At 41.3% G+C, this 13,045-nt stretch overlaps 1 protein-coding gene across 1 annotated transcript in view; it reads left to right on the top strand.

Annotated features, from left to right (window-relative positions):
- PLBD1 (phospholipase B domain containing 1) overlaps window positions 1-13,045 on the top strand; it is a 68,437-nt gene that overhangs the window by 54,755 nt on the left and 637 nt on the right. Inside the window, exons 7-10 of the mRNA XM_003906044.4 lie at window positions 5,582-5,782; window positions 5,893-6,033; window positions 10,328-10,513; window positions 11,182-11,288. Coding sequence (XP_003906093.4) covers window positions 5,582-5,782; window positions 5,893-6,033; window positions 10,328-10,513; window positions 11,182-11,288 — 635 coding nt within the window. The remainder of the gene's footprint in view (window positions 1-5,581; window positions 5,783-5,892; window positions 6,034-10,327; window positions 10,514-11,181; window positions 11,289-13,045) is intronic.

Here is a 13,045-nt window from a genome sequence, read left to right as displayed (position 1 = left end):
ATCTTAGCTCACTGCAACCTCTGCCTCCCAGGTTCAAGCGATTCTTGTGTCTCAGCCTCCCGAGTAGCTGGGATTACAGGTGTATGCCACCACGCCCTGTTAATTTTTGTCTTTTTAGTAGAGACAGGGTTTTGCCATGCTGGCCAGGCTGATCTTGAACTCCTGACCTCAGGCGATCCGCCCTCCACGGCCTGCCAAAGTACTGGGATTACAGGCATAAACCACCTTGCCTGGCCTCAAAGGACTTTTAATTGAGGATCCCAGCAATGATGATCCCCATAAGGCGGAGGCTTCAAGCTTAATGATCTGTAAGTGAGGCTTTCTGGGATGCACTTAGTGTGTTTCCCCAAACATGGTGTGTTCCTACTTTTCACTATATACAGGTATGCTATCACCTCCCCCATACACGTATACACACTTCTTTTTTTTTTTTTTTTTTGAGACGGAGTCTCGCTCTGCTGCCCAGGCTGGAGTGCAGTGGCCGGATCTCAGCTCACTGCAAGCTCCGCCTCCCGGGTTCACGCCATTCTCCTGTCTCAGCCTCCCGAGTAGTTGGGACTACAGGCGCCCGCCACCGCGCCCGGCTAGTTTTTTGTATTTTTAGTAGAGACGGGGTTTCACCGTGTTAGCCAGGATGGTCTCGATCTCCTGACCTCGTGATCCGCCCGTCTCGGCCTCCCAATACTTCTTAAACTTAGATGTTCCCCAGTTTTTCCTGTGGAGCTTGCTAAAAATGCAGTGTTATCCATAGAAATTCCTATTTCATTGATCTGGGCTGGGGCATTTGTAACAAGCAACCTAGACCACCCCAGCATACTGAATCCATAGTCCATCCTGTCTGTGAGACTATGGCAGCCCTTGTGGTCTAAGTGGCAAAATTTTTGCTTAGCCCTTTTTGTTGTCGTTGTTGCTGTTGTTTGTTTTTTGTTGTTGTTGTTGTTTTGAGACGGAGTTTCGCTGTTGTTGCCCCGGCTAGAGTGCAATGGCGCGATCTCGGCTCACTGCAACCTCCGCCTCCCGGGTTCAAGCGATTCCGCTGCCTCCGCCTCCCGAGTAGCTGGGATTACAGGCACGCGCCACCGTGCCCGGCTAATTTTTGTATTTTTAGTAGAGATGGGGTTTCACCCTGTTGGTCAGGCTGGTCTCAAATTCCTGACCTCGTGATCCACCCGCCTCAGCCTCCCAAAGTGCTGGGATTACAGGCGTGAGCCACTGTGCCTGGCCTTGTTTTTGATTTTTGAGACGGAGTCTGTTGCCCAGGCTGGAGTGCAGTGGCCAGTTCAACCTCCACCTCCTGGGTTCAGGCAATTCTCGTGCCTCAGCCTCCCAAGTAGTTGGAACTACAGGCATGTGCCACCACCGCCGGCTAATTTGTGTGTGTGTGTGTGTATTTTTAGTAGAGATGGGGTTTCCCCATATTGGTCAGGCTGGTCTTGAACTCCTGACCTCAAATGATCCACCACCCACCTCGATCTCCCAAAGTGCTGGGATTACAGGCATGAGCCAGCTTAGCTTCTTTAAATATTAAGTGCATGTACTTGAAAGTAGGTACAAATGAAGATAAAAGAATAGGCTCCAGGAAAATTTCAGTCAAGTCTTCATAATCTATAAAATTGCCTATTTAATAAATACATGTTGTAAACATTTTTAATGTTCTATAATTACTTTTATAAATGTCATGTTACCTCTTTAATTGAGGTACTTTGCTCATAAAGCTGAAGCATATAAATACAATCTATATTTAGTACAGACCAAAATTCATGTCCTTTGCTTTTAAAAGGTAGAACTAAGAAAAGAAAAGAAATAGCAGAATTCCGGCACGTATTCTAAAGAATTATAAATGGATCTTGCAGCACTTAATTTCTGGTTTTTTTTTTTTTTTTTTTTTAGTACCTTTCTTTGATTTTTTGTCTCCTCATTGGCACCATCCCAGGACACTGATATCTTCTGCCAGATCAGACCTGTCTGGATCATCTTCCCCACCTAACTCAGGATGCTTCCTCCCTTCTACCTTTCCAGAAATCCCACCTTATTTTTCATACCTTTCTTGACTAACTGGTCATAAGATGATTTCCTTCAACTCCACCCTGTCTCAACATGCAACTCCCCATGAGTCAACCATCATAATTGTTTCTAATGTGTTTGTTCCATGGTGTGTGTTGAGTAACCGTTGTTGCCATTTGCCTGACTACATAGTGGTTATTGTTTATTTCTGTAATTCAGTGTTTTTTTTTTCTTAAGTCTTGAAATATGATTTATTAACTGAAAGAGTTTCTTTTTATTTCTTAATTAAATTCAGTGAGAAGCTTACCATGAAATATTATTCTTAGGCTGGCATTCAGAAAACACTGGAGTGTTTCATTTTCTCCTGATCTCAATCTGCCTTCCAAAGCTACTAATGACAGATGACAGCAAGATCATAATTTTAGTTAGATGTGGTGGCTCATACCTGTAATCCCAGCACTTTGGGAGGCCAAGGCAGGAGGATCCCTTGAACTCAAGAGTTCGAGACCAGCCTGGGCAACATAGGGAGACCCCGTCTCAAAAAAAAAAAAAAAAAAAATTTAAAGATTATAATTGTATATAGTCAAAGAAATGTGTTTCTTTTAAAAAGCAATATGTCAGAACTTTGTCTCATCTCTGGGCCTTTTCTTTATTATCTTAAACTCTAAACTATAAAATTAGCCTCTTCGACTATAGTTTTTGCAGGCCAGTCATTTTCTTTGCTCTAGAACTCTAGATAGCCTATATATTTCCATCTTCCTGTCTCTTTCATAAAGAATCTTGCCTTTAAAGGAAAGATGACTCCTTAAAACATTAGTGCTTGTAATATTCAATCACCTACATATATTAAAGAATGCCTGCCCTCTTGTGTCCAGAGAGACTGCTACAGTAAGGAGTGAATTAGCAAAATTGTCATTCCAGAAATACAGCATTCTACCCTACAGGGATTTTCTACCAGGGAGCTTTCTCAAGGCTGCCAAGTATGGTTGTACAGTTTGAGCACTGAAAAATGATCCCAGCCCAAGAGATGAATGAAATCCATTTTACACTCTGCCAAGCCATATATCCTTGCCCAGGTCACGTCTTTCTAGAGAGGTGACCATTAAAATTTCATTCAAGGGCACCTTTAAGCCTTGTACCACTTGGAGTGTGCAACTTTCTCTAATTTACACAAACCTCTCTATAGCTTAACGGCAGCCTTGTAGAGGCTCATTAAGGGTTAGTTGGACAGTCCTCTCATCGTGTAACTTTCCTACTCAAGGAATTTCAAGAAATTAAAATCAGATTGTTAGAGCTGAGTGACATCACTTAGTCCCAGGTTATCCGAGGAAAGAAATAAGGAACAGAGAGGCAAAATGAGAATTGTCAAATTCATTAGAGGCAAGCAGGGAACTAAAATTAGGCCCTCTGACTCCCAATCCATGCTCTTACCTCTGGCTTCAAGTGACCCCTTTCTTTGACCCCACCTTACTTATTCCAAACTAGGCTAGAATAGATGTGCAATAGCACGCATAGGGCGGTGGGGTGATTTGAGGTGGTATGTGGACAAATATTTTTTGCACGTTAGTAGAAATGTATTTGTTTCAATGTATTTCTTTGGGAAAAAACAAAAACATTTAAGTCCATAGTTTCTTAGACATTATGGTATGTGACAAGGGTAAGTATTTTAAGTTTGAAAAGAGAGTTAATTTGAAGAAAGATATTAAGTAGTGCATATGTTAATAGCTTGATTTAGCCATTGACAATGTATACATATATCAGAATGTCATTTTGTATACCAAAATATATGCAATATTTACTTGTCAGATATCAAAATATCATTTTGTATAACATAAATTTATATAATTTTACTTGTCAAAAAATAAAAATATTAACTAAATGATAGTTTAGATCTCAGATATGGCAAAAATGATAAAAGTGGTAAAAAATAATGATAGAAATTTGAGACTATCTCAGTCCATTCTGACTACTATGACAAAACACCTCAGACTAGGTAATTTATAAACTATAGAAATTTTATAGCCGGGCGCGGTGGCTCAAGCCTGTAATCCCAGCACTTTGGGAGGCCGAGACGGGCGGATCACGAGGTCAGGAGATCGAGACCATCCTGGCTAACATGGTGAAACCCCGTCTCTACTAAAAAATACAAAAAAAAAAAAACTAGCCGGGTGAGGTGGCGGGCGCCTGTAGTCCCAGCTACTCGGGAGGCTGAGGCAGGAGAATGGCGTAAACCCGGGAGGCGGAGCTTGCAGTGAGCTGAGATCGCGCCACTGCACTCTAGCCTGGGCGACAGAGCGAGACTCCGTCTCAAAAAAAAAAAAAAAAAAGAAAAAAAAAAAAAGAAATTTTATTGCTCACAGTTCTGGAGGCTGAGAAGCCCAAGATGAAGGGACTGGAAGACTCAGTGTCTAATGAGGGTCTGTTTCTCATAGACAGTGCCTTCTCTCTGTGACCTCACATAGTGGAAGGGGCTAGCTAGTTCTCTCTGGACTATTTTGTAAGGGCATTAATCCCCTTCGGCAGGATGCACCAAAGGAACTTATCACTCTGGCCCCTTCTAACTCTACCACTGGGGTCCTTTTCTGACTCTTCTTTAACACTGACAGTTGTTCCATTACTGTTACTGATGACAATATATCCTCTCTTTTTATTACAGCTGCGTCTGATATTCTGTCCTTTCCATACTCATCCCAGTGTAAACCACAAAATAGGTCTTCAGAAAAGACTGTGGCTTCACTGATTTTCCTGTGTTGCCTCTAACATTTATAAAAAAGCATTGACGAAGAGTGTCAATTACCGAGTTTCAAAACCATCTTTACTTTTCTAAATGTAGATGTTTTTCCATGTATAAAAATTACATAGACTTAGCCACGTGTGGTGGCCCACACAAGGCGGGTGAATCACTTGAGGTCAGGAGTTTGAGACCAGCCTGGCCAACATGGTGAAACCCGGTCTCTACTAAAAATACAAAAATCAACCAGGCATGGTGGTGCACACCTGTAATCCCAGCTATCCGGAGGCTGAGGTACAAGAATCGCTTGAACCCAGGAGGTGAGGTTGCAGTGAGCTGAGATCATGCCACCACACTCCAGCCTGGGTGACAGAGTCAGACTGTGTCTCAAAAAAAAAAAAAAAAAAAGTAGACTTATACAAAATTTGAAAAATATGGGAAAGTAGAAGAGAAGAAAAAAAGACATTTATATCCTACTAATGAATGCTGCTAATCCCCTCCCTAATTAAAAGTTCTCCTGTGAAATCCTAGCAAGTTGGGATCTACATCTGTTTATCATTCTGGAAACTTGCAATGTTCTGGATTTAACATTTTTTAAATTTCAAATCATAAAATAAATTTTCAATGGAGAATCCAGGGGTGGAGGTCTATTGGCACCTCTGTAAGTGGCAGTTGGGTGACTACCACAGAGGTGAGCCAGAGCTGGGGGAGGCAACTGCAGGTCAAGGATAGTCATAACTGACACGCCTTGCAAAATGCATTGTGTATGTAAAGCTCTTTGCTAATAATGATGGTTCACTGTTCCATGTATACATAGGCTGATGTGTATAGTTGTCTTTCCTGCAGGGTTTTTGGAGTCTCTGGATGACTTTTACATTCTTAGCAGTGGATTGATACTGCTGCAGACCACAAACAGTGTGTATAATAAAACCCTGCTAAAGCAGATAATACCCGAGTCTCTCCTGGCATGGCAAAGAGTCCGTGTGGCCAATATGATGGCAGATAGTGGCAAGAGGTGGGCAGACATCTTTTCAAAATACAACTCTGGTAAGTGACCCTGCAGAATAACTGTTAGGCACAGACATATATTTCGATTTGGGCTTGTTAACCAGTAAAGTCATACCTATGTCCCGTCTTCATGTCTGCTGATATTTCAGGCACCTATAACAATCAGTACATGGTTCTGGACCTGAAGAAGGTAAAGCTGAACCACAGCCTTGACAAAGGCACTCTGTACATTGTGGAGCAAATTCCTACATATGTAGAATATTCCGAACAAACTGATGTTCTACGGAGAGGTACTTTCTTCATGTCCTAAGTCTGAAAACCTGACGAGTATGTGTGAGTTCATATATGGTAGGGGAATGCACGATGTGTGAATGTGTGGTGGGGGAGGGCATGGGGGGGAAGACAGGATGGGGATGCCACTGCTAGTTACACTGGGGGAGAATGACCAGGTTTAGCACAACAGGTAAACCTGCGTCGCAGACTCTTGCAGGACAATGTGCAGATTGGGACGCAAATCAGGCATTCATGGCCCTGTGATTCCTCATGGTTCTAATATTACCTTTTCTCCTGTATTCCTGGTTAAAGCTTTAAGTTCAATTCAGCAAATATTTGTGGAGTGCCACTGTGGCCCAGGGACCAGAAAAGCAAGGATGCAGAGTCCCTGACCTTGAAGGACTCAGGAGTCTAGTAGGGAAGCAAAGTGCTCAAAGCAGCTGCAGGAGCTCAGGATGGGAAGAGCTGTCATCAGGTCTGGTGTCCCTAGGCCAGTGGTGAACCTAAAGAGAACGTGGCTGTTAGTGGGTGGGGTCAGAGAAGGCACTTCTGGTGGGCAAGAAGGAGTCCAGTCATTTGAAGCCAGGAGGCTCACTGCCTTCATTCAAATCTCAGTTCCTTAAAATCTCAGGCAAATCATTGAATCTCTCCAAGCCTCACTTTCCTCATCTATAAAACTGAATCGTGATATAGGTCCACAACCAGGTATTTGTAATTTTAAAATTCTAAAACTGTAAAACCACAAATTATCATTTTGTTTCTTGTGTTTTGTTTTGATTTGGTAGCTAGCTCACTTGGTAGCAAGATATGACCTGATCTGAACTCATTTGGCAGCAAAACTGCCAGAAGGAAACTCTTAGTTGTTTTTAATTTTAATTTTAATTTTTCTTCAGATGGAGTGTTGCTCTCTCACCCAGGCTGGAGTGCAGTGGTGCAATCTCGGCTCACTGCAACCTCTGCCTTTCGGGTTCAAGCGATTCTCCTATCTCAGCCTTCTGAGTAGCTGGGACTACAGGCACGTGCCACCACACCCGGCTAAGTTTTTATGTGTTTTTAGTAGAGACAGGGTTTCACCATGTTGACCAGGTTGGTCTTGAACTCCTGACCTCAGGTGATCCATCTGCTTCGGTCTTCCAAATTGCTATGCCCAGCCTGTTTTTTTAAATTGTCTTTATTTCTTCTTAGAGACCCCATGTATACATTAGGCTACAGAAATATCAACATCTTTGATTATGAGGTGTTTCCCAAAGAGACTGTAATGTCACATAATCCACGCACTCCATGGTTGTTCTAAAGTCTGAAAAATCCTAAATTCTGAGACTCATCTGGCTCCCAAGAACTTCCTCTACAATTTCACAGGATGGTCATGAGAATCAATTAAGATAAGTAGATAGATTGAGAGAAAATGTTAGCCTTAAAAATCCTATTGGGCAGTTCAGCCTTTATGTTTTAGAAATTGGGAGTTCCTGACAAGGGAGCGTAGACTGGGTGGGAAGAAAGGAGACTAGTTAGGAGAAGGAAGAGTAGACTGGGTGGGAAGAAAGGAGACTAGTTAGGAGAAGGAAGAGTAGACTGGGTGGGAAGAAAGGAGACTAGTTAGGAGAAGGAAGAGTAGACTGGGTGGGAAGAAAGGAGACTACTTAGGAGACTATTGCAACAGATCAGCTGGCAGATGAATAGAGACAGAACAGAGATAAAGTTTTGACTCTAGGGATCAGGACCTGGTCCTCCGTTTTCCAGGTCCCCAAATTGACTTTGTAATGATGCCTAGAGTGGGCCTCATCAGTGGAGAATGGTTCACACCAACTAAATGCACTAAGACTTATGCATAACACCAATTTTTAAGGTGGGAGTTTTCATTGCCAAGCAGTTCATATACTACCAAGCAGTGGACCTACCTTCTTTGCTTGTTAGGAAAATCCATCCAAGAAGTGAAATCATTAGGTGGTTACTGGTTAGCACAGAGCAGTTCAAAACAGATAACCCAGCTGGTCCCTCCAGCTCCTAAGAGCCTGAAAATAATAGCAGGCCTCAAGAGAGAGATGCTTGCTAAAGTAGTCTTTTCTTCTTTGGACAGTTGCTAACAGAATGGTAGACTTGGTTCTCTGCAGTCCCATTGCTAGACCACTTGAAACTCCCTACTCCCTAAGACTAAAAAGAGTTGATGATGATCTGTCTGTATTTTTTTTTTTTTTTTTTTTTTTTTTTTTTGCCAGAGGAGAGAAGAACAGAGAATTAAATTCAGAGTACCTACTGCATTGTAGACACTCTTCTGGGCCTTTTACTTAAGTTCTCTTGTTTGATGTTTGTAACATACTACCACATAAGTGTTATTGTTGCCATTTTACTGTGAGTAAAGAAAAGCTCAGAAAGAAACGTGTTTTGCCCAAACAAATAAATGATATCATATAGCCATTAAAAAGGCGGGGGGGTCGGGGTGGGGGGTGGGCACACCTCCTAGCATATTTAAGCAACTGTGGTATGGTGATAGAAGCCCTGGATGTTTTAGTTAGAAGGCCTGTATTCAGTCAAGTTTTGTGAGGCAAGGAAGACATCTGACCTCTCTGAAACTCTGTTTCTTCTGTTCAAAAAAGGGATGATAATACTTACACATCATCAGGTTGTTGTGAGATTAAACAAGTCGCCCTATTTTATTTTTTTATTTTGAGACAGGGTCTCACTTTGTCATCCAGGCTAGAGGGCAGCTGCGTGATCTCGGCTCCCTGCAACCTTCGCCTCTCGGGTTCAAGCGGTTCTCAGGCCTCAGCCTCCCGAGTCGCTGGGACCACAGGTGTGCACCCCGATGCCTGGCTATTTTTTTCATATTTTATTAAAGAGGCAGGGTCTTGCCATATTGTCCAGCCTGGTCTTGAACTTAAGAACTCAAGCAATCCACCTGCTTCAGCCTCCCAAAGTGCTGGGATTACAGGCATCAGTCATTGCACCAGGCCAAGTTGCTCTGTTTTAAATCATGAAGCTTCATGAAATGTGAAGTATAAAGCAGACATTTTCATTATTCATTTGAGCTGTTTTCACAAAGAGAAATATAATAATAATCGAATGTTTACCAAGTATTAGATACTATAATTAAGCGCTCCATCTGAATGCATTTCATGCTTATGCTTATGAAGATGCTTAATGCTGAATACTTAATGAAGATGAAGAAACTGAGGCACAGAGGAGGATAAGCAATTTGTTCAAGGTCACATACTTAATAATGGCAGAACCAGGCTTCAAATCCAGGCAATCGAATTCCTGAGTCTATATAACCTAGATATGTTTTAGCAACAAATCTGTTTTTCTTCTATAATTTCAATGTCATCCATATCTCAGTTCTTCTGATGCTGGCTCTCAGAATTAGCAAGGCTGAATGTCTTATCATTTACTTTTTGTCTCAGTAACCTCACCCCTAAAGAGGAGGTCCTGTACAACAATACAAAGGAGAAAGGCAGACAAGGGCCAGGAGAGAATGTGGAGGTGGGAGAGAACCCTGAATGGTGGAGACATTCCTTGACTGTTCTGTAGGCAATAACCCAGACCAGTGTAATCTAGGATGTTTCTGAAATTCTGCTTTTACCAGAGAGAGCTGTGTCACATATTTGGTGCTCAGTGACTAGTAGGCTATGTGGCCTTCACACACTATGAAGCTTTGAATGAAGCTGAGCCTTTATAAATGTTTAGAGTCAAAGGAATTAAAAACCTAATGTAACCTACAAGATCATCCCCAATCCCCTCACATTAGGGACTTCTCCTCTCCCTCCCCATTGACGTCTTTCAAAAAAACAGAAACAAAACAAAACAAAGTTGCAAGACCTACTTCTTAAGCCCTGAGCCTAGAATTCAGGCTTTCTATTCCCAGTGCTATGTTCTTCCACTACATCGTGATTACCATTTGACATCTTCCTTTATAGGGCCACATTGTGAACAGCCATTTCTTGGCATTTCAGTAACTAAATCCACTTAGATGAGCTCCCCAGATCGCCTTGCATTATACTTTATTTTGCTCTATAAAGAATATGGTTATTTTTTGGCTTAGAGATTAATAATTTTGGGTGAAAACCAGAGAATTCTGATGCTCTTCTTCCCCTAATGAAATAATCTAGAGGTGTGCTGATTTAGGAAATTTAAAAGGCTGTTTGGCTGCCAGGGTTCGCATGCAAAAAGCTTTATTTTCTATACCTTATTTTGTAATGAAACACCTGTGCCCATTTTCAAAATAAATGAACATGGAAAACATTTCTTTTGCTCTCTCTCCTTTTCTGTCTCCTTCCCTGTCAATCCCTCCCTTACTTCCCTTCCATTCCAAATCAGGATATTGGCCCTCCTACAATATTCCTTTCCATGAAAAGATCTACAACTGGAGTGGCTATCCACTGTTAGTTCAGAAGCTGGGCTTGGACTACTCTTATGATTTAGCGCCACGAGCCAAAATCTTCCGGCGTGACCAAGGGAAAGTGACTGATGTGGCATCCATGAAATATATCATGCGATACAACAGTACGTAGCATATTTCTCAAGAATCATTCTTCAAAACTCCTTTTCTTCCCTATGGATAAAGAATCCATGTAAGTTTATCATCTCTGTACTAGAAGGAATTACAAGAAGTTATTTAAGTATTTAACTAATATTATACATTTTATACTCAATAATAGAGCTTTGGCCTCCTTTATAAAATGAAAGAGAAGAGTCTATACATTTTGTAATTGAAAAAAGTCATCTGTAAGACACAGAAGAAATAACTCATACAGGGTCATTTAAAATTTTTCTCCAAACACAAGTTTCCAAGGATAACAGCAGCTAATAAAACAAAAATTGTTCATAAATACCTCATTTTTTTTTATGAACAGCATCAAAGTCAAATTTGTATTTCTTGTTTTATGAACAGCATCAAAGTCAAACAACTGATGCACATTTATCTGGTTCTCTCTCCCATCCATTTTTCACTGTGTAAGGTTCTTAAGAGCAGGCTGGGCCTGGGGCCGAGGACTTACTCCTTCCTCACAAGCCAAGGCAGATGTCTATCTGGAAGCAGGCTGGGCTGAGGAGGCCTGTGGGGGTACACTCTCTGATTATCTAGGCTTTAACAGGCCCCAAAACCTTACTGTGGAGAAGTGTCTCCGAATAGCCAATACTCACTCTCTTCCCCATCTCTCTCTGTTTCCTAGATTATAAGAAGGATCCTTACAGTAAGGGTGACCCCTGTAATACCATCTGCTGCCGTGAGGACCTGAACTCACCTAACCCAAGTCCCGGAGGTTGTTATGACACGAAGGTAACATGCTATTGGCTTTTGAATGTAATTCCCACCAGCACACAGGCCTCTCCAAAGGCAAAGTTGCACAGGCAGGAAGCACAGTAATGGCTCTAACCATAAACTCAACCCAGGAATCAGCTCTTTCAGAGATTCTGGTGGTAGGTCCTATTATCTAACTTCAAGTCGCTGCTCTGCCATTTAGTAGTAAATCACATAATTCCATCATGTCTCTGTTTCTTCATCTGTAAAATGGATATAACAGTACTTACCTCATACGGTGTTCTGAAGAATAAGCCTTTCATCTCTGTAAAATGTTTAGAACAGTGTTGAGTTATTTGTAAATGTGTACAGCCATAATGATGATATTGTTGTCTTAAGTTTTACCAGACTGGCCCAAAGTCCAAAGAACATATTATTCAAGCAGTGTGATTCCATGTTAAACATGAATCGAATTTAGCCGAAGGAGCAAGTTTGGACAAGATGCCTAAAGCACAGAGGCTTTTCACAACGTTAGAATTGATAAATGCTGTAATGTGTCTCAAAATATAAGTAATAAGTAGGTTTGCAGTGGTGTGCTAAAGCCAGCTCATAGACAGGCAGGAACCAATTGTTAGTTGACATCATGTTGATAGTTTGAAACCAGTCAAGTGAAAGTATTTACATTATGGAAATCAGGAACATTTTTCCTCAGAAAGATGGTTGTTAAAAATTTACCTGCTCACCACTGGATTTGGGATGTCTGAGGGTATGAGGCATTTGGTTGGCAGATTATGCTACTACATCCTTTTGCAGTCTTGGCTTGGGTGTGTCTTTTCATTTCACCACCTGTCCTAAATTCTGGAAGAAACCCATCAGGGTAAACTGTGTATTCGGTCTTTGGCTCCAAAAATTACAAGAATGCTGACCCCAGTTATACATTATTCTCTATCAGCCTAATACCTAAACAGGAAATGCTTTAAAGTATCTTGAGCTCCAGCTCAACCTTCTTTTTAGCTATGTGATGAAGGCAAAGCTTTTAACCGTAATGATTCTCAATGTTAACATTAAAAAAAAAAAAAAAGGTAGATGCAGAGAAGCTGGCACAGATGAAACCCTTATGAATGTTTTTGTGTTCCTTTTTTAAAATGGTATTTGCAAACATTCAGTGAAATGTGTGAAGTTTGTATCTATCACAGAATACACCAAGAAAATCACCTGTGCTGCCTTGCCTGGGAGAACTCAAGCCAAGCTTCCCTCTACCAAATCTCACTTCTGGAGACAGAGGCCTACAATTGTTTTTATCAAAAAGTTTCTGTTGAAGGATATTCTTTAAAAATATAATTTCTCTCTTTATGGGGAAAATCAGAAGAGATTCTCTTTCCCCTCTAAGATTAGGATCCACTGCTAGTCAGTGGTTAGGTGTTTTTGAGAACCATGGCCCTCAATTTTTGACAGTGAGCTCCATCTACTTTAAGACTCGTTACCACCCTGATTAATAACAACTTTTTCTGAGGACTTCATCTATTCTAGGCATTGCTTTGAGCATTGCTTGCATTAATCCTCATGCCAACTCTATGAAGTAGGGTTATCAGCCCTTTTTACAAAGGAGAACACTGACTCATAGAGGGGTTAAGTGATCTTTAAATGAGCTTTGGAGCGAGAATTCTGAATGAGTAATCTGACTTCATAGCTTGCTTTTGGCTACACTGTTCATTTCACACACTTCTAGTTGATTGACATTTGATGCCAAATGTATACAGAAGACTACATCATACAAAGACAGTGTGAAAAATGGC

Source organism: Papio anubis, chromosome 9 (genome assembly GCF_008728515.1).
Source record: "Papio anubis isolate 15944 chromosome 9, Panubis1.0, whole genome shotgun sequence".
NCBI classification, from domain to species: Eukaryota; Metazoa; Chordata; class Mammalia; order Primates; family Cercopithecidae; genus Papio; species Papio anubis.
Note: the sequence above shows the minus strand (reverse complement) of the source record. Positions and strands in the feature narration are given on the sequence as shown.